The 21,981-nt window shown below is 40.0% G+C and overlaps 2 protein-coding genes across 6 annotated transcripts; both read right to left on the reverse strand.

Moving 5' to 3' along the window:
- Positions 1–1,007: 1,007 nt before the first annotated feature.
- On the reverse strand, positions 1,008–6,572 carry gcna (germ cell nuclear acidic peptidase). The gene is made up of 13 exons (XM_084943489.1): positions 6,451–6,572; positions 6,000–6,103; positions 4,856–4,967; positions 4,661–4,733; positions 4,479–4,531; positions 4,324–4,390; positions 4,158–4,228; positions 3,233–3,649; positions 2,983–3,133; positions 2,739–2,883; positions 2,071–2,206; positions 1,697–1,901; positions 1,008–1,585 (listed from the first exon to the last, which is right to left on the reverse strand). Exons 2-13 carry the CDS (start codon positions 6,087–6,089, stop codon positions 1,354–1,356), a joined length of 1,752 nt encoding a protein of 583 aa, XP_084799615.1. The 5' UTR covers positions 6,090–6,103; positions 6,451–6,572; the 3' UTR covers positions 1,008–1,353.
- Positions 6,573–7,730: 1,158 nt separating this feature from the next.
- LOC146392203 (UDP-N-acetylglucosamine--peptide N-acetylglucosaminyltransferase 110 kDa subunit) lies at positions 7,731–21,537 on the reverse strand. Of its 5 annotated transcripts, none has more exons than XM_084943443.1 (22): positions 21,177–21,537; positions 19,755–19,935; positions 18,826–19,069; positions 18,639–18,707; positions 15,162–15,278; positions 14,990–15,069; positions 14,486–14,681; positions 14,253–14,393; positions 14,056–14,156; positions 13,478–13,631; positions 13,113–13,214; positions 12,814–12,993; positions 12,362–12,520; positions 12,155–12,244; positions 11,867–11,992; positions 11,584–11,754; positions 11,362–11,478; positions 11,090–11,260; positions 10,703–10,855; positions 10,261–10,513; positions 8,994–9,129; positions 7,731–8,899 (listed from the first exon to the last, which is right to left on the reverse strand). In XM_084943443.1, exons 1-22 carry the CDS (start codon positions 21,211–21,213, stop codon positions 8,719–8,721), a joined length of 3,159 nt encoding a protein of 1,052 aa, XP_084799569.1. In that variant the 5' UTR covers positions 21,214–21,537; the 3' UTR covers positions 7,731–8,718. The 5 variants fall into 5 exon arrangements, with proteins under 5 accessions (XP_084799569.1, XP_084799595.1, XP_084799588.1 ...); XM_084943469.1 differs by having other exon boundaries at positions 8,994–9,117; positions 19,755–19,905; positions 21,177–21,536; XM_084943462.1 differs by having other exon boundaries at positions 19,755–19,905; positions 21,177–21,536.
- Between the last annotated feature and the right edge of the window lie 444 nt (positions 21,538–21,981).

Consider the following 21,981-nt stretch of genomic DNA (forward strand, 5'->3'; position numbering starts at 1 on the left):
ATGCATATATATGGGTAAACAAAGATAAGATTGGGTTTTTTTCATACAATCTCAGAAGGATTGTGGCACTGAGGCACCGCCTTCCGTCTCCCGGCGCCTCTGCTGTGCCTTCTCCTTCTGACACAAACTACCTACAGAGCAGGTGTGAATGATGCCTGAGTGGACATACACAACTCATAAGTTCCAGGCTATCACTGCTCCTCTGCAGAGGATTTCCCTAAGAAGTGGGGCCTCGCAGAGGGCGCCGGGAGACGGGGAACTGTGCCTCACTGCCCTTCTCTTCTCGGAGATTGAGCCCATACGACAGAGCCAGGAACTTGTGACTTGTGTTTGTCCTGGTGAGCCTCCACCTTTTACATGCAGGCTTTCAGGAGATGGCAACATTGCAGAGGTGAGGACAGGCACCTGTTTGAAATAGACAGAACAACACACACAAACACTCACAGAGACACACACTCAATCACACCAACAGAATAGAAAGAAAAAACCTAACCCCAGAATATCACTAAAAAAGAAAACAAAATAAAACTTTTAAAGGAAAACACAAGGTTTAATAAATGCTTATCAATAAAAAAATCTAACCAAAGTAGAAGACGACTGTTTAGCAGAAAAGTGTTAGACATTCAAGAGATTCTCACTCATAACTCCTTACATAATGTAAAAATATGACATGTAAAAACTTTCATATTTAGTGAAAGATATTTATTAACACCATCTAATTATCAGCATATTTTTCTGAGTGTTACTGAATGTCTGTAGGCAGTGGGACCTTCATGGTTGCCCAGGGGACAGGATGTCATCTATGTTTTGTTTTAAATTGTTTCATTGCTGAAACTAAGATACAACATGCTGTAGAGGAAGACTATAATAGAGGTTTACTCACTCTTACTATCATATCCAAAGCAGAAAAATCTGTATAGATTTAGCATAATATAGTAATCGTTCATTGGAATATTCCAAGTATGCAAACTAAATATCATAGGAGAGCTTATGAAACCACAAACACAGACGAATTTGAAACTTTATTTGAAGACTTGAAGGTGCAAAACAAAACAAAACAAAAAAAAAAAAAAAAAAAAAAAATCGCACCAGCACAGCATTAAAAGGCTCATATCAGACATTTACCATGGCACTGTCACTTATTAAGTATGACATTGTTTGATGCTATCATCTACACAAGCACACAATCAGAAACATTTACTTTCTATTCATTCAGTTTTTCCAGTTACAGCAACTCTAATGGTGAACAGACAAACAGAAAAAAAAACCATTGAGAATCATAGCTGCTCAATAATGTAAGACTATCTGACTGAGATATTTCATAGGCTGCCTGTGTAAAGGACACATACTGGCTCAGCTTTGAATCAGTTTAGTCTTCGAGGCAAAGTCTGCACTAAGTTTCCGCATCACCTCTGCATGACTCTGTCCTGCTAGCTCCTGTCGTACACTCGAGTAATTTTCCTTGACAAAGTTGGCAAAAGGCGTGGGAGCACGTGGCTTAGAAGGCGTCAACAAGACAAGCTGACCAGTGCAGAGGGCGCACACAAATCTCTGCGTGTCCAGTGATTTGGAATGACGGCCGATCCTATATGGAATCACAGTAAAAAAGAGACATTAATCAGGCTGAAATGAGCTCAAACGCTCTGGAAACACACAGTGACTCATAAAATGGAGTAAGTGGTTTTGGTTTACATACGTGTTCTTGCAGCGAGTGCACTGGTACTGGAATTTGTACTTGATGTCATAGCTGTGGCAGCGCGTGACCATCGGCAGCTCCGGATGTGCCAGTGTTGCTTTGCGAGCATAGAGCTTCCAGAAGTTTCCATGCCCGTCCCTTACACCGTTAATCAGCCACGTTGCAGCATGACACATTTCATGTATCAGTGTGTCCCTGAGACGATCTAGCAGGGAAGTACCAAGACAATGTTGTCATACAAGACGAGGTACCTCGTATATATGCGCACGCACATATTCAGGAACAACAGAGCACAGTAAGAGGTTCTAAAGCTCCACAAGGTCGCAGCTTCCCTGACAAGCAAATAATTCTAGGGGACCTTAGTAAGCCATTACCTGCAGAGTCACAGACTTTCTCTGACAGTTCTATGCGGGCGTAGTGGTTCCCTCCACCCTTTTCCTGCCCTGTAACGCAGTAGCCAGCTGTTTTACGCATCTTCTTATTCCAGGTCACTGACATATTCGCAGGGAGCTAAAAAGAAAGAAAGTTAGAAATAAATGAAAACAAAAACTCACCCTGTTAGCATTAGACATTAAACAATGCAATGTATAAATATTTTGTTCTTTACACAGAGCGTTTCATCATATTTAATTTACAATAATAATAATAATATAAAAAGAATACTGGAGCTTTAAATTGTACATCAATATTGAAAGAACTGCATGGGAGATTCAGGCCTTTGCTCACAGTTCATATCTTCATTCTTGAAACTCATTAGTGAGCATTTTATCATTTAGCACAACAGCTATCCTACACAAAATAACCAGAGAGCTTTGCAGCTTCAATATGTGACCCATCCTTGACTTGTTTATGTCTAACAACATAACACACAATATATTACAGATGGTGGTTCTACTATGGCTGCCAATGGACTTTAGGCAACCAGTGAAAGCAAGGGGTATTTCACAAAGTCTGGAGATTTTCTTTTACGTCATGTGCATCAAATTAAATATTCCTCAGCTTCAAATGGAAAACAGTCTAGTAAACAATGACTCTTCATTACCTTACTCTCAAACACTGTGGTGTTGTACAGGTGGTAGAGTTTACTTGTGAGTGCCTCTTTGTTCTGCTTAAAGCTGCCCACATAGCTGGAGCTGGGATTTGTGAGCGACTGCAGGAAGCAGCCCGGGGTCTTACACAGCACATTCCTAGAGGGAAACGAACAGAGCAAAATGAAGACAAATGTTCGTGTATAAAAGGAAAAGGCTCACTATCTGGTGTCCAATTAGTGCATCCACTAGACGCACTTGCTGGTTGGACCGTGTCTCGGCTCGCTCTGACTGACGGCGGGCTTCAAGATCGATGATTTTCCAGGTGTCTTCACGCCTAATGATTTAGAGCCTGGTGTTTGGGATACAGGAGGAACTGAGACTGTCCCAGCAGGCTCCTTATTGCTCTCTAAATTTAATTGGAAAAAGGAGAGCAAGAGATATGAGCATGACAAAAAAACCAAAAGACTGTCAGATTCAAACATTCAGAATTAAGCAGTTACCGTACCTTTGCTGTTGTTCGGTAGGAATGAATTCCCTATGAAATTGTTTTTCTTTTTCAGTCTCTCCAGCAGGGATGTGAACTCCTCCTCAGAACTGCTTGAATTATCCAGCTTGGAAGGCACTGAAAAAGTGCGCTTGGGAGAGATCACTAATGTTTTAGCTTCGTTTGAAGGACGACACAAAGGAGACAGAGCAGGAGGAGAGGGGAGTGACGGCGAAGTTTCATCGTCATTGCACAGAGGAGGAGTATTCTCACTGGTCTTTGAAAGTGACTTGGGCCTCGTGTGACGGGTTCTCCAAGTGCTCTTCAGCACAATATTATCATCATCCTCATCGTCGCTGACAAAGACAGGTGAATTAAACAGAGACAGGGGTCGCCTTGTTTGAGGCTGGGATGTTGGAGTATTGGTCTTCTTAGGAACTACAAAAAAATTTGAGACAAAAAAAATAAATTAACAGACTTTTACATATGCATCTGACACATATTTAAAAAAGCAGCAACAGGGAAATTAGAAAAAACAAGACGCCTGATACATCAACAAAAGCTTTGTATACAACCAGAAAATTATTTGCAAAGTGAAGAACAACCCTCTCCCGGTTTGTAAACCACACAGCAAGTGAACACTCTGTCACATAGGCATAAACAACTGGGTGTGACTGACTGATAATCTAGGCCGTAGATCAGTCAGGTGCAACTTCCCAAGATGAGATTTTAGCTCATTTTCCCATTAATGAATTAAATCAATATCACTGTTATATTAGAAGCAACACAACAGGCTGCCTTGCTAATGCAACTCCAAAGGGATTTGTTTCTCCTCCCGGGATCAAATGGTAGGTAAATGTGAAGGCTATGTCATTTATTGTTGCATGTGACATCTCCCGACATTATTTGGGATCATGCTGGAAGTGAGGAACAACAGCAAAATTACCTTTGAAAGATGATTTTGGCTCAACAAAGTCATCATCTGATGAGTAGTCATCAACTATAAAATTATGGAGGCTGTGAAATTAACCCAGGGGAAAAATGTTTAGCAGTAAATAACATTTCCTTCTGACGGGAAATAAAAGTGGAGGATAAAAATTCATCGGACTCACCTGTCCTCACTGCCACTTTTAGATGTCTTCTTGGGTTTGGTATTGGGAGTTTTTGCCCGCTGAAGAACTTCAATGAGCAAAGATAAAATATCCAAAAATTGTATTGGTGGGATATATAGACAAAATCTAACCAGAAGAATGACATTAGCACTTACATGTTTCAAAAGCGGTATTGTCATCATCTGAGCTCACCACCACAATGTTTGAACTGAAAATAATAAAAGTGCTTTTAAATACTTTAGTTATATCATAATATAGTCATTAGTGTGAAAGTATAAATCAGATAGAAAATCTAGATCAGAAAAAGACAAAATGCTTCATGAAAACATTTTCATACCTGCCTGTCTTTGCAGGACTGCGTAGCTTGTGTGAAGTGGCTTTAGCTTGGGGTGTGGCTTTTTCCATAAGAACTAAGACATTAAAGGGTAATAGGAAAAAAATTACATCCATACATGAAACCAAAGTCACACCTTTAAGCATTGTACATTCAAAAAAAGTGGTTTTTTTTAAAAAAAAAAGCCCAAACACTTACACCTGTCAAATTCATCGTCACTCGATTCGCTCAACGCAGAGTTTCTCCACTTACTTGCTGATCCATGACCACTTGTGCCAGCATGACGACTCTTACCAATTTTACTCATCAACTGCAAACAGAAGCAACAACAATAATAATGTTTATTTATTTATTCATTTTCAATCATTTACTTCATGGTGATACCATCACTTTTAAACGCAACAAAATCAACCCCTGCCATAGCGGGTGTCCAAAAAAAATAAAATAAAATAAAATCTGTATATTTAACAAAATTATTTTCTTAGACATTAATAAAGTGCTGAGTACTAACATTTTGACATTAGACTATCAATTGATATTTTTCTTTTTGTGTTGGTTACCATATTTGCTCAATCCAGCATAAAAGTTGAATGAAAATAGCATTTTTGTAACTAAGAATGTTTCTAGAGGCTTCAATTGACATTGTGAAATACAACTGTACTCCATTCAAAAATAATTTTTTATACAAATATTTATTTAAGCAACCAGCCATCACACAGTTTTGATGCACCTGCCCCAAATTACAGATCGTGATGCCATGACATTTATTATGGCAGATAGACCATTGAAATTTGACCAAATTCATTGAAGTTTGAGTTTGTCTTTAATAGTTTTGAGATATTCATGCTGAAACAATTCCTCAGATGTAAAAGTGCGGAAAAAAATATTGTGGACCTAGGTTGACGGACTATTTAAAAAAAATGTATCTCTTAAAAGGTATCTGATATATCAGGGGTCCCCAATCTCAGTCCACGAGGGTCGGTGTCCCTGCAGGTTTTAGATCTCACCCTGGGTCAACACACCTGAATCACATGATTAGCTCATTGCCAGGCCTCTGGAGAACTTCAAGACATGTTGAGAAGGTAATTTATCCATTTAAATCAGCTGTGATGGATCAAGGACACATCTAAAACCTGCAGGGACACCGGCCCTCGTGGACTGAGATTGGGGACCCCTGGGATATATGAAGCTAAAAGAGAGACGATCGATCATCTCTCCTCTGTCTCAAACGCTGTACTTGCTATTCTCTGTTCCAGCAACCCAGGCTAATAGTGCCAGTGTGTTTACCAGTTTTTAATGAAGTCAATGATAATTTAGGGGTTTAAAAAAGTATGCAGCAAACCTTCTTTTCCGTTTCCTCCAGTCCTCCCTCATCCATCCACCCCATTCTTTTAGCCACTTTGTGAAAAGACTTGGACGCAGCATCGTTCATAGTTTCCTTCAAGTCTGCAATAGCACACAATAGCAGGAGCCATTTAAAGTTTGCTCCAGCGCTAACATCAAGCTGGTTTTTTATAACATCATAAAACCACAGAGTGCGGCTAATTGATAGTTATTACCAAACATTTTTTATTTAACCAATTTTTCTGGTTGGAACAAAATATATCTTTATGGTTGAGGCGTTACAGCCTTTAGCTGAGCAGCGTTAGCGTTACCGTTAGCAACGGGGTCTCTAGCGTTAATCAACTAACATTAACAAGAGCTAGCTGGTTCATTTTCCCCCATTAGCACACACTGAATTACCGACTTACAAAACAACCAAACGAACCCGACAATATTTGTTATTTCATTACCAATTGCGCTTCTGTTATAAGAGAAGAAGAGTAGCTGAGAGAATAGGGAAGCAACTACGAAGTTAAATTCAAATCTTGTGCTCCATTGCACCGGAAGTTGTCACCGTGATATTGGACCAATCGTAGCGCGTTCGGAGTGGCACTGAACTATCTTGTTCATGCCTACGTTTGCAGGAAAATAATCACATAGACAAATTCCACAGGAAGATAAAGTTCAATTTAGTTTTTAATGCAATTCTACTTTTAATAGAAAAAAATAATCTGTCAAATTGATGTTTAAATTACTGTGGTAGAAATGAATTACAGCAAGCCGTTATACGTCACCCAAACCAACTAGTCACACTAAACTTGTCATGGCTAACTAAACTTTTAAATTAGCCGTTTAAACTAATCTATGTGCACATTTGTTATATCTCAGTTTACCAGATAAAAGTCTTCTATTACCTGTATCACTTGACTTGGTTGGCTGTCATGCATCAGTCTGACAAGGAATCACCATGGCTTTTAGTAGCTCCAGACGTACCAACCATGCATTTATATATTGAATATTTGTATTATCTATGATTTATGACCGTCTTATTGGACAGCCACCTGTCCTACAGTCAGTCTGTGAATTCATCATCTATGTATTCTAGATTAGAATGTTGGTCAACTATGACTCAGAATTTTAACATTCACTCCACAGATCATGCACAAGTATGCAGATTATATAACTACTGACACAAGTTAGCAAAGCAAAGGTGAATGGCATTTAAAGGAGATCCATACTTGAACTCCAATGACAATGAGAAAAAGCATTGGTAACTTATATTAAGTGCATGTAACATAAATATCCAGAGGAAATTGTTCAATTGTTCCCACTATTGTTCATAAATAAATAAATAATAATAATAATAATAAAAAATAAATAAATAAAAAAAAATAAATAAATTGTCAGCCATTTGGTTTTTAAAACCTGAATTTCTTCTTCCACCTGGTTTTGGGACTGGTATACTTGTGAATGCAGGACCTTTTTTTTTTTTTTTTTTTTTTTTTTAAACACTTCCATAAACGCCAATATTGCTTGTAGATTTCGGCACAGGAAATTAGTTTTCATTTTGTCAGCCGACTCCAATGGACCCAGAAAGACACAGCTGAATACAAGTACATAAATCTGCCAAGGTTAACAAGGTGCTGTGAGCTGCTGACAGCACACTGATGAGGATTTAAGAAACAAAGGGGTAGGGGGTTTCAGTTTTTCACCGGCTTTACCATCGAGTACAAAACACCATACAAAGTGATTGCCATCTCAATATTTATTATATATAGTGCCTCATGGCATCATTGACAGCATACAGGTAAACAGACAATTTAAAAAAAGAAAAAAAAGAAAAAAAAAAAGAAAATTTGCTTAGAAATACTTACCAGCCTGCTTCAGGTTTGTGTGATTTAAAAAGAATGTATAAGGTATGTAATCTAAAATTACATTTAGGTCTTCCCCGCTGACTTAACAGGAGTTGCTTTATCTAGATTTGTCCAGTCTTATGAACATGTTGAGAACTGATAATAGTCCTGATAATAAATAGTCCTTGCTTAATGAAGTTGGCATTTGGAAGTTTTCATTTTGTCATGTTTTCAGAAACTTAGAACACCTACTTCTGCAGGTATGTGAGAGGAGCTTAAAAAAAAAAAAAACTAAAGAGGAGTTGCAATTTATATTTTATAATTGCATGTTAAAGCTGATGAAACATGTCAGGTACAATTTCCATGGTGCAACAATGTCATTTTTAAAACACACAACACTCTTAATCCATTTATAAATAGATCAACAAGTAATGACGGCTGGAAATTCGCTCCACAAGCTGCACTTAGTCCCATATGCACAATGACAGAAGAAAGTAAATCCATCGATCCAAGTACCAAAAAGGGGGAAAAAAAAAAAAAAAAGAAAAGAAAAGGGAAGCCAGGCATTCACAATCCTTTCATGCTCACCAAATACCTATACTGTGTTTTAGGACAAGAGTCTCAGAAGAGTTGCCTGAATGTCTCAGGATCAATCTGGCTCAGTAGATGCAGATGTGAGAGGCAATGATCAGTGTAAATGGGTGATAAATGTGGACATGTGTAGGCTCCTTGAAAACAAGAGTCCCATTAATAGCAAAGGAGAGTGATACAGACAAAAGTTCGACAAGAAGGGGCTGGAGTGGAAACGGACCATTCAAACTATGGTGCTGATGGGGGTTTAAAATGGCTGGGGGAAAGGGGAAAATAATTCTGCATGCTTCCAGTTCAAGCATTTTCACTAGCCTCTACTGCCTGGTGTTTGACCAAGTGATCTGGCTTGCTGCCATTACTGTGGTGCTCCCACATCTGCAGATAGAGCCTCTCCAGGTCCATTGTGTACTGCTTGGTGTTGAAAAGAGGGCTGCAAATTCTCTGCTTCCAAACACGCGCTCGGACCATCTTCAGGCTATAGGAGGAGGGCGAGTAATCAGAGTTGGCAGGTGACAAAGGATGTTTTAAAAATAAATAAAATTGAGTGTTTAGGATAAACATGTACTTACTATTCCATGTCGGAGCCCAGTTTGACTGCTATGTCCTCATAGTCCTGGCGGCTTTGAGCTATTAGATCAGGGCAGCCCAGACAGTTGAGTTGTGAGGCAGCCACACGGGATGCAAGAGTCTCACCTACAGTGGTGTCAATATTTTAAAAGAAAACAGGTTTCAATTAACATTCTTCTCATGGTCATGTCTTTATATTTTTTTAAATCTGTTAATTCTTCAACTTGTGTTATGGCAACAATTGGTAGTAGGGCTGCCACGATTAGTCGACTAGTCACGATTACCCCGACTATCAAAATCGTTGACGACTGATTTAATAGTCGACGCGTCGTTTGAAGCTTTGTAAGATCACAAAAGATGCAGGAATAAGTAGTAGGATTTAAGAGTGTAATAACGGACTGAAACAGAAGATGGCAGCACTGCATGTACAAGGAAAACTCAGAAGAAGAAGCAGTGTCCCAGAATTCATAGCGCAGCCCAGCTCAGTTTCCAACAATGGCGGCAGCTAGTTAGTTTTAATATTACTCTTATTATTCTTTCTGGGTCACAAAATAAACGTTTAACATATTTTCAGGCGAGAATGTAGCTGTGTAAACCTCAAATATCTGCTCAGTTTATCAAGACACCACATATTTTCAAAAGCGCTCCGATGTCTGTTACCCACCAGCTCGATAGCTAGCCGGGGGCAAAGCTCACTAGAGCCGGTGAGAACCCCGGACTCCGGGCAAATCGTTTTCAAACACACCGCCGTCTTTCGCTACTCAGGTTAAACATATATAAGTCACTTAGATAACTTCAAAATGTTATTGTTTGGCTTTTTTAGTATTTTATTTGTTCCTGAGTAAATCTGTTTGGCTGAGATTAAAGTTATAGTTTTTACACAGCTGAATAAACATCAAGCAGACAACTGATTATCAGAAGTGTGAGATGCTCGAGAATATACTCTGGTGTCCCGTTATATTTTAGATAGCAAGGAGTTTATTAAACTTCACCGAAACAATATGCAAATTTCATTAAAATTTAATAAACTATCATCTTGTCTTTATTTTTAGTTAGCACATACCTTAAACACTTAAAGCTGCAAGCTAATGATAGTTATATAAGAGCAGATGCTGCTGGTGCAATAAGCTGTACGTTTTACGTCCAATGGATACATGATCTGATTAGTTGACTAATCGCAAAAATAATCGGTGACTAGTCGACTATCAAAATAATCGTTTGTGGCAGCCCTAATTGGTAGCCAAGCCTATTCCTGAAAACTCTGCTCACCAGGCATAGTAACCATGGGTGTTCCAGCCCAGAGAACATCCATGCCAGTGGTATGACCGTTGCACAGAGGAGTGTCTAGGCACACATCAGCAAGCTGGCCCCTTCTCACATGCTCCTCCTTGGGGGCCACAGGAGAGAAAATGATCCGAGAGCCTGGCAGGCCCATGTTCTGAGCATACTGCTGGATGTTGGGCTCGCCAACTGCAGGGAAGCGAAGAAGCCACAATACACTGTTGGGCACGCGCTTTAGGATCTGCAACAAGACAAATGTTAAGAGATTGATTACATACACACACTTATTTTTTTCTAGATAGATAGATATATATAGATATATATAGATATATATAGATATAGTTTTTGTTTGTTTTTTTAAACGCCCTTAAACAGAATTTCTTAGTTAAAGGAACTCCACTCCATTAACATAAGGACAGTCCAAACTTACATTGACCCACATCTGGAGAGTAGGTGGATCAATCTTGTAGAGCTGGTTGAAGTTGCAGTAGACAATGGAGTCCTCTGGGAGACCATACTGAGAACGGGTTGTCACAACAATCGTGCGTGGCACCTCCTCCCCAGTCGCAGCTTTGTTACTGATCTAAACATGAGGAATGAAAATATTGCTGTTCATGGAGTGGCCTTAACGCTTACATTTGTTTTAAAGTGTTTTGTTTTAAAGTCCCTCCTAAATGAGGGAACATTGACTGAAATACTTCTGTAAAAAGAAGCAGCATGTGACAATATATGGGAAAGTGACCAGGGTGTCCAGACAGTTAGTGTGTTTACATGAAGCAAAAGTGGCCAAGTGTGTACATCTAAAAGTGACTCTTACCTGTGTGGTGGCTAGGCCATTGCTGACAGTGAAGCCATTGATTGTGACCTGGATTTGGCCTTGATTGATCATGTTGATGATTGCTTCAGCTGCTGTGTTCATGGGAATTACAGGCATGGACAGGGCTCCATTTGTGTCACCAGTAGATTCCTGGTTGTTGTCACACTTCATCTGGTTGATTAAAAAAATAAATAAGTTCATCAACAATCAGAATTATTGTTTCAGATTAACATCTGTTTTAATAAAGTTTCTGGATATTTTTCCTTACTAACCTTTATCACTTTGACATCGGGCAGACTGTCCAAGAAGGCCTTCAGATCAATACCATTAAGAACGATGCGGTTGTCAAAGATGTGCCCGTTAGACTTGAAATCAATCACTGCCTTTTTCTGTTGGTCAAAAATAAATAAAGTTACAACAACAGTGAAAGTAAAATTTTAGGAAAACAAGACAGCTCACAGAATCAATCTGCAGCATTGTAAGGCTGGACAAACCTTGAGGTGAGGGAACATGTTGGCATGGTCTCCAATGAAGAAGGTATTGGGCATGTAGGCAAGTTTCTCCGAGTACTGCTCAGCCACTTCCGTAGGCGATGTCTCCTTGTCTGTGATGATGTAGTCCATGAAAGGAGCTCCGCTGGTTCCAGGGTAACCTAGCCACATAGCCTATTGAATAGGTATAAATTGTTAGCTGTGCGTTTTCACTGTCAGTATATTGCACATGCTTATAAATATAGCTATCCCCTAGACAGGCTAACAATTTACATGTAAGGCTTACCTGAATAGGGGCAGGGCGGAGGGCGAAGAGCTCATTTCTTGCTCCCTTGGTGTATCCATTCATATTCACTAGAATGTTGATTCCATCCTGGTGAATACGATCAGCTGCCTTGCCATTGCAAGGTATCTGGAGACAAAAGTTACAGTTTATGTAAATGGATAGAGTTCCTGACATTGCATCTGACAGCACAATGGTTGAAATGCCTTCCAAGTTAAAAATAGAAATGCTCAAGGTTGATGTGTTATAAATAGAAAGATACTGTTGAGGAAACAACATGTTACGAGTTACCTGTGAGAGGTCTGTGAAATGATGAGCTTCAGCGACCACTTTCACACGGAAATTGGTACTATCATCAGGGCTGAGTGCGTAGCAAAACACCTTTAGGGTAAGGAAAACAAAATGAAGACTTTAGTTAACCCTGTGTCAATACATTGCAGAGTGTAATAAGCACCATTTTTTTTAAAACCATAAAAACCAATTCTGAGTTGAAATTACCTCAAATTTTTCAGGATTGTGCATTCCAGGAATGGACTGCATCAGGTGGGAGGTTGGATGGTTGCCAAAGTCAGAGCTTACATATCCAATGCGCAGACGTCCACCGCTAGCTTTCAGATCCTTAGGATGCTCGTAAGCCGGTTTGTGCAGTGCATTAATCTGTGGAGTAAGTAATGTTATACGAATACGTGTACAGTAGGACAATAAAGTCTACATGGCAGACGTTTGACTGACAACATAAAAATTTGTTTGCCCAAAAATCATTTCTTACCCCCAATACCTTCATCACTCCAAGCGACCCACTCACCACCAGCGTCTCTACTTCTTTATACCCAGTACCTTGCCCACCCCCCTTACCTTCCCCATACCCTGCGGGCACTTCCATCACCAGCCACCTTCCACCCTCCCAAAATATATATTAAAGGTTTACTTGCTTTGATCATTTTGTCTACCTTGTCCAGGCAAAGGTTTCCGTGGCGCTCAGCAATGGCCTTGCGGAAGCTGTGAGAGAGCGGATACAGCATGCTGTGGTGTGGGTGCACTGAGGGCAAGCGGTTCTTCTCCAGTTGGTCTGCCACAATGCTCACAAGCTTTTTCATCCGCTCATCATAATCTGTCCAGTCACACACAATCTGAAAAAGTGGTGGGCAAAAACAAAAACAAGTCAGAAAATTTGTTTTGATAACAGCAGAAGTAAAAAATAAATAAATAAAAAATAGAAAGGAAATGCAGTATAACAGCAGATGAACACCTGTAGGCAGTGTGCCAAGTTGCAGTAAGCATCAGGGAAGTCAGGCTTCAGTTTCAAGGCTGTGCGATAAGATGCAATAGCCTCTGGGATGTTTCCAGAATCCTAAAAATAAAATAAATACAAACAACAGAAAAATTAAAACTCCAAAAGGCATACTCAACTAACAAACGGGTGCCAACTCAAGTATCCATTGCTCAATTTTTAATTAGGTTTGTGTGAAAATATATCTTTAGATTTACTCATTTAATGTGAAAAGCAACATCAGAAGCAACCTGGAGGTGGATAATCTAATAGTGAAGTGCTATATCCATCTATCTATCATCTAGAGAGAGCATATGAAGAGTAAAATTAAGAAATATTCCTACCTTATGGATTGAGGCTAAATTGCTGTGAGCATCAGCAAAGGCGGGGTTGATCTGGATCGCACGGGTGTAACACTGCAGAGCTCCCTGAACATCTTGCATTTCTTTTAGTGTATTCCCCATGTTTGAGTAGGCATCAGCAAATGTGGGGCTGATTCTAAAATTCAAACAGACCACAAAATTACTCAGCAGTCAGGTCTTTTTACAAAAAAGTAAATAATCATAGGAGTGTCACAGGAGAGAAATTAATGGATTTAATTTTTCACTCATATCTGGCAACAGTCAGGTGGCTTCACAGTATACATACTGCTCTATTTTCATGTACAAACTTTAAGTTATTTAGCAGCAGTTATTAAGATAGCAGCTTTTTCGCTAAATGTTGCCAACAGGACTTTTAGGAATGCTACAAATCAAACATCCATTTAAAGTTAGTAGATCAGTAACATGTCTGAACTAAGAAAGCTATTCTCACTTTAGAAAAGTTACTGGAGTGATTAAACATGAGCCCAACAAAGAAAAAGAAAGCTCATTTCAGGCATAAACTCAAAGTCCACAGTTGTCTCCAGCATTCATTTACAAACCTGATTGCCTCTTTGTAGTGCATGAGGGCTTCCTGCAGTTTTCCCTGCTGCTGCAACACACTGGCCAAGTTAGAGTGAGCTGCTGCAAACTCTGGGAACACCTGATGAATAAAGTTTGAATAAGTATCATCACATGATCATTTTTACTGTGAAAGTGAATATTTCAAATCTGTTTATCTTGACAATGTTAAACCCACCTCTAAGGCTTTTCTGTAGAGCTGAACTGCCTCCTCAATGTAGCCCTGCTCACGCTTGATATTGGCCAAGTTGTTAAGGGAGTCGGCATGAGTTGGACACAAACGCAAAGCTGTGTTGTAGCACTCTTCGGCTTCAGACACCTGTTAGGGAAAATAGAAATCAGTCAGTAAAAACTCAGCAAGTGTTTAATGACATCAGAGGTACTCAAGATTCGAGACAAAAAACACATTACATTTCCTTTCTCCTTTAGAGCATTTGCCAAATTGCAGTAGGCATCAGGAAAGTGGGGCTGCAATTCAATAGCACGGCGGTAGGTGTCAATAGCCAGGTCAATGAGGCCCTGCTCATAGTAGACACAGGCCAGATTTCCATGGACAACAGCGTGATTGGGGCTCAGACTCAGGGCTCTCAGGTATCCAGCCACAGCTCTGGAAGATGTGAATAAAAGTTATGAATATTCTGAAAACATTTAAAATAAAATGATGTATGCTACAACCTAAAAACAAAAAAAACCCACAAGCAGATGCATTACTGCTGTGACAGCAGTAAGCACAGCAAATCTGCCCTGCCCAGTCAGTGGAATAAAAAAAACCCAAAAAAAACAACAACAGTTCTATGAACAGCAAAGACAAGGATGTGCTGAAATGAACATTGTCTGACTTAATTAAACAAGGTATCGAGGAATGTGGTAGGGTGGTGCATTGACAGAGAAAAATCTGTTGTGATTTAGACTCACCTGTCAAAGATGCGGGCCTCCTTCAAAACATTGCCTAAATTGATGTATGCATCAAGGAAATTTGGATCCAGTGTCACTGCCTAAAAACCAAGGAAAAAGACTTTATATTTTATACTGTTAAGGTGTCTCATAATATAGTTTGATTAATGTTACAAAAAACTATGCAACTGACCTTTTCAAAATGGTGTATGGCCAGCCATATCTCTCCCTGGGCATTGAACACACAGCCCAAGTTGCTCCAAGCCACGGCAAAGTTGGGCTGAGTCTCAATGGCTTTCAGGTAACAAGCCTTCAATGGGTTTAAAATAACCACAGGAAAGGAGAAGAGGTAGAATGGGAGAGGTATAGTGCATAGAAGGGGGGAAAGGGTTTGATAAAAAAAAAAAAAAAAAAAAAGATTGAGAATAAAAGCAAAAGAGAAAACAAAAAGCAAGAGAAAGCAAAATTAGTGACCATTCTCCATGATGGCAAAAAGTGAGTCTACAGCATGGGCTCGCCTGCGCACAAGTCTGCCGCGCAAAGCTGCAATGCTTTTTCCTACGCTGCGCGGATCCGACCGACACCCACACATAGGCCCTCATCCTCCAGTTATGACCACATCCTTACCAAATGTAGTGGTTGCTAGAGCCAGTAAAATCTGCTGTCTGCCCACCCTAATAACAACAATCAGTTAAAATTTAAAGTAACAACAAACGAACTGCATGAAATCTCTATTTGATGTTAGCAAGGCATCTCACAACCTGGGATGCTGGGCAGTATGTGCAGGTGAAAGTCCCTGTAATGCATGCGCAAGAAACGCGAGCGCGCTGCGTGGGTCACCACTGGCACCACGCCTGTGCACCATATAATGCTCTTTGCATGACCTTGCTCCTGGCAAAGGTTCTTATTGCGCCGCTACGCTTGCCGAATGGCCACGTGAAACAGCTGCAGACCAACAACCCCTGACTGAACACTTGCTACACCAGACTGGCACACACTCGGCACCCACAAAATGGCTCTGAATACAGAGATTAGGCAGTGGTTAAATGCTAAGACAATTACACTGCCATTTGTCACAAAACGTTGTCTTTGGTTTTGTCATAAGCCAATTACACTTGAAATTTAGGGGCACTTGGCAACCAGGCTGGTTGCAAGAGGGGGGAGGTCCACAACTAACAGGCCAAAGGGAATGAAGGGTATGGGGGAGCCGCACGCTTGCGCTTTCCGCCTTTTTGGTTGCTTGGAAGATATCGCTGCGCAGCCCCTGCGTTACTGCAGACTCACAGCGCACTATCTGCATGATCATCAGAACGCTGCAACTCCAAATAAAGAAGGGAAATCAAAACAAAACAGGAAAAAAATAACCAAAATGTAAGAGTTAGAGGGTTCTTACTTGTTTTTCAAGATTAATGCTTCCAAAACCAAGTTTGTTTGTTTTTTTTACATAATATAAAATTGGGTAATTAGTATAGCATATTTTAAGAAATGCTTACTGTAATACTCTTCTTACTATTATTATTACTACTATTATTATTTTTTTAATTTTTACTTTTTTCTTTTGCTCTTCAAAAGGAAGCCACAAGACAGAGGAGCTCAAGCATGAAGTAAGGTGGTTTTTCTTTTGTTGGCAGTTACAAACCCGTTACCATATTTTTGGACTTTGTCAGAGTGGTGGTCGCAGCTGGCTGGAAGAAGAGGAGAGGACTGAGGCTGCCCTAGTGTTCCTTTCCGCCAGGCACCTACGCAGGAATAGTGTCACCCACCTGAAACCTTCTAAATAACAATATCAGTTGTGGAAAAACCAAAAGAGACAAAATCAGAAAACAAGATCGTTAGTAAAAGTTCTCAAACAATACATTCTTTTTTTAAATATGGAAATAAAAATAAATTTAAAAAAGCACTTTCGTCCAAATAACAAACAAACAAAAACTATAATACTAGCCTTAGTTTTCATTCATGCAAATGAATGTTTCATTTCAAAGAAAACAAAAGGAATGCTTTAGGGGTAACTGGGAGGGAAGAAAGGCTTTGATCTGTGCAGTACCAGGGAAAGTCAAGCTTCCAGTTAATTCTCAATTCAGTTTTTACAATCACAGAACAGGAGGGCAGTTACTGGCTTGATCTTGCCCAAATGAACTGATCCCATTTCTTTGGGAATAATATTACATATTTGAAGAAAAAGGGAAGAAGTATTAATCATGGCTTTTTTCTTTTTTTGCATTTTCATGAAATATTTATAGAACTTTGATTTCTTTATCCTGGCCTGCTTTCTTGAGTCCTGGCCAATGGAGAAAAGTCTGTGGTTTAATTATTTGTATCTAGAAGCCTCCACAGCTCTGAAATAAAGAGGTCATCGCTGTTGCGCGTGCTTCTGTCTTTCTAACCCAGCATCTGACGCAGGCGGTGGAGTACAGATGGTAAGCTGTCTGCCTGACACCATTTGTGCCACTTTAAGGCATGTGAGAATGACTGCTCTTAAATCCATATGTTCAGTTAACAATTCAAAAGCAGTGGATATCTGAAGAGATAACCAGCTGGATAAAATCCAAAAAAAGTGGATCCAAAAATTGATGTATATGTGCGGAAAAGCACTGTTGGGAATGTGCTCAAGCACTGATTAAATCAAACTGAAGGGTCAGGAAGACAGCTTTGAGCGCGCCCACTCCACCAATCCTCAGCAAGCGCGCGGGGGGCGGAGCGACAGAGCTGGGGAGCTTGTGACTCCCTGATGCTCCTCCCCACTCCTTTACCCCCCTCTAGCACGAAATAAGATGGCCTGTAACCAGCAAGACAACTCCATATCACAAATTTAACCCAATTCAGGTAACCCCCCCAAGAATATAGACACATTTAAAAGTGACAAATTGAAGTGTAGCACCCCCAAACTGACAGCAAACTGAGAAGAACCTGTCATAAGGGCACTTGAAAGAAAAACAATACAGGAGTATAGTAGTTAGGTTAGAAACCATCTTATCTTTTGCACTGCAAAGATAAACTAACTTTTCATCAGTTCATAATTTCTTCAAAGACCGAGCCAGCGTTTTTCCTCCAAAGTCAACTTTATGGAAATGATTGGGCCGAGGTTAGTTCAGCTGTGTGAATTTTGAAACTCCAGCCTTTCTTCCTGAAAGGGAAAGGGACTGATCTCCGATAAGAGGTCTGAGTAAAGCAAAGGACATTGGGACTAAAAGTGATATAGGGTGGAGATGAATGTAATGTGTACACTAAAAAATTTAAAAAAATAAATAAATGTAAGCTACAAAAAAAACAAAAAAAAAAACAAAACAAAAAAAACAGTATGTGTATTGCTTTTTTTTTTTTTTTAAGAAATTCAGAAAACCTGATTTCCACATATGGGTGTTAACCCATTACAGTCCAGTACTTCAAAAAGGTTTAAAATAAGGGGATAAGAAGCTCACTGCAACTCTGAAAAATGAGGAGATGCTTCCATTTTCTGTCCTTCACATAAGTGGGTTGAATAGTAAGACTGCTTTAAAAATGTCAAAAAGGAGAAAAGACAAACATCTATGGTCTTAGTGAGTGACACTAAAAACAAAATTGATGGACAAGGAGGAAAAAAGAAAGGAGAAAAAAAAAAAAAAAAAAAAAAAAACCTACAACAAAAATACAAACGCCACATCTAAATATACGCCAACGCGCTGTAACATACCTTGGCCTCTTCCAAACGCCCGAGGGCTTTAAGCAAATTCCCCAAGTCACTGCGCACACAATATAGATCCTGTGGAGATAAAAAATAAATAAAAAATTCAATAAACAGACGATTTGTGGCCATTCTAACTAAATAAATGTATAGGGCATTGACACATACAATTTAGAAAAAATATAAATTAACTCACTGGGTTGTATTGTAATGCGGAGACATAAGCCTGCACGGCTCCCTCCATATCTCCTGCGGCCACCAGAGCTGCAGCCAAGTTGATGTACCCGTCGATAAAATCTGGCTTGAGTCTCAGAGCATGGCGATAATGCTCTATTGCCTCCTGCAGCTGCCCACGCTCCTTGTACACATTCCCCAGGTTGGAGTAGGCCTCAGCCAACATTGGGTTCTGCTTGATGGCCAAGGTACTGAAATGAGCAGACCTGCAAGGAAAGATTATGCACAAACGGTTACACTCCAGAGCTGACACAGTTGGTTCAAACTGCTGTGTAGAAACAACAGCAAGGCCCAAGATGTTAAAGAACAGAAAATTAGTTTAAGATGCATTGTCAAATATGATGAAAATCCCAAATATCAAGACACATTAACATGAGCCACAGCACCTGAGCAAAACTTTTTATTCAAATGTCTACTATGCAAACATGCAGGCAGTACAGCCCAAAATAAGTTATGATGAAAATACTGCGAAGAAGATCACCATATTCAATTTGATCCTGTGAGCTGTCATGGAACACTTTTACTAACCAACAGTTTTTGGGGTAAACAACAAAAGCATACAAGTTTAGCATTTGTATTATCGTTAAATACCAAATTCAACAGCATTACAAGGCTGCAATGATACTGGCATTGTCCACATTTAAGGATTTGAAATGAGTGAAGTGCATTTAGATCATGTTACTTGAAAGACCCAAGCACCTGAAAAGAAAGGTTACACTCCAACCACCAGAAATGCACAAAACCCAAGTTAAACCACATAACAGGATTTGCACAAGACAGCCCAGCTGCTCCACAGGACTCCCCAGTGTGTGCACTCAAAGCCAAGAAGACCCATTTTTCTCTGCTACTGCTCACATGCCCAGTGTGCTTTTCCACCCCCCAACACCTCACCTGTCGAGTCTTCGGCACTGGAAGTGGATGGAGGACAGGAGCAACAGCACGCCTGTGTTATCAGGCTCCTGCCTCCACAGCTGCATGCAGTGGCGCTCAGCTGCCTCAAAATCCCCTGACTGATACTCCCGGTGCGCCAGCTCAGCCAACCCTTGGAAGGAAAGCATACGTTTTGTTGGTTCTGGAGCACCAACATAAGCCAAGGAGGGGGAAAACGACACGTTAGAGGTGATGGAAAAAATTAAAATCAGACAAATGATAACAGAATTTTTTAAAGAGGAAAAAAAGACAAATGCTTTAATTTAAGAAGCGTGACTAACACAATTTGAACTCAACATAAGGGGGGGGACTCATGATACACATTTGGGGATTTTACATTTTATTGTGTTGGTAGGAGTGACAATAAAGTCTAACAAATAAAAAAAAAAAAAATGGAGGAAAATAATGTGTGTGATGGGAAAACAGGCAAGCAGATGGATGAAACAGGTGTGAAAGGTTCTGGCAAAAACCCTCCATAACACATTTTGGATGTTTAGTAATTTCACATATCAAATATTTTTTGGCCTTTTATAATTTTTATATATATCACTGAAGTGGTAGTGAACACATCAAAACGCTCTGCTCCAACAAAACGAAATAGTTATTCAAAGGTGGGGCTGAGAAAACAAAGCCACATCATATAGTTAAACTTTTATTGCAGGGCTAATAATGCAGTAGATCCGGTTTGCTCAAGCGTTCATGACACTTACGTAACATTACTTGTGGAAAGAGTATAGCTTAAATTGCTTAAACCACCAGTCAATGCGCGAAAATACCGGGTTTCAGAACATTCTGGTATCAGTATCGCCGATAACCTTTGGGATAAATGCTACCATTAGCCTAAAGGCTATCTGTGCTAAGCGGTGAGGCATGCGGGGCCAACTTCAGTAGCAAGGCCCCCCGATAACAAATTTAAAAGACATCTTCAAGCCCCTTTGTGCTGACTTAGCTTTCACAGCGACCCTTAAACATGAAATCAATTAAACAAAAATGGTGTACCCCGAGCAAACCGCTAAAGCACCTTCGTGGAATGCTGATTCGTCTGCGTTAAAGTGTGACTAGCAGACAATTTGCGGCTACTTCGACGCAAACCTGTGCTAAAAGCTAAATTACGCTAATGTTAGCTTCAGGGCTTTTATTGTCGCGATGCGAGGTAGAAATTTGAGCCCGCGTTGCTATTACTAACACGATCTTCCACGTTGGACAAAAGACAAATTTAATAAAAACATGGTTAAAATAGTTTACCGATTTTCTTTTTTTAAGGTCTACTTGTTAGATACTAGCTCGATCGCATCTAAGGGGGAAAAACCTACACAAGGACACCGTCTTTGAAGCTTGCCTTGTTGCCTTCTGTGTAGAATTACTTGCATAAAAACAGCAAACCTGTGCTGTCGGCCACGTTTCCCACTGAGCTCGCCATCTCCTCGGTCTTCGAGTCTTGCACGGTGGTCGTCAATGTGTCCTCTAGCAGATAACAATCTTAGAGAAAAAAATTGCGACAAGCAGCAAACACGTTGCCCCAATAGCTATGCAGTTAGCTAAACTAATGTCCTAACGTATGTTTTTTTTCCCCCCTAAAGCGACAAATGTAGATCTCGCAGTGGTTAGTATCAGCTGGCTAATACCCAATCAACTGTCTTGCTGTTAAGAGCTCGTTTTTAAGCTAACATGTTACGTGCTGTTTGTTTAATGGCTCTTGCTAGCTTCCCCTTCCCAACAAAGCAGCAGTGGATCATAAAATGGCGAGATGGGTGGAACTCGTTTTTGAGATAAACTAGATCCGTTCACCGCCGTTACCGAGACACGTGTGTAAAACTGTAATAAATATCGCACTTAGCGATGTAAAAATATTTCAGAAGATTTGTGATTACATTTTTCTCCCTTTATCGCGTGTTATTTCTTTGTTTACTAAAGTTTAAAAAACACATTAGGAACGATGCTGCGCGGAAGAACACATTGGTGCAGTGAGACGGAGTGCAAATGGAAAAAGCCAGCAGAGAACCGGTTTTAAGATTCACGAGGCAGATCGTCTGTGGATTGTAACGTGTTACCACAGTCACACGAGAATAATGTGAGACACTGACATTATATAACAGTGGGTGGATTCTGTTTAAGTTATGCAATGCACAGCTGGAGATCTACGCGGCTCTGCTATGCAGATAAAACAGGCGCAAAAACTGAAGTGGTA

This window comes from Perissodus microlepis, chromosome 2 (assembly GCF_051167445.1).
Source record: "Perissodus microlepis isolate ML-2025 ecotype Zambia chromosome 2, ASM5116744v1, whole genome shotgun sequence".
NCBI classification, from domain to species: domain Eukaryota; kingdom Metazoa; phylum Chordata; class Actinopteri; order Cichliformes; family Cichlidae; genus Perissodus; species Perissodus microlepis.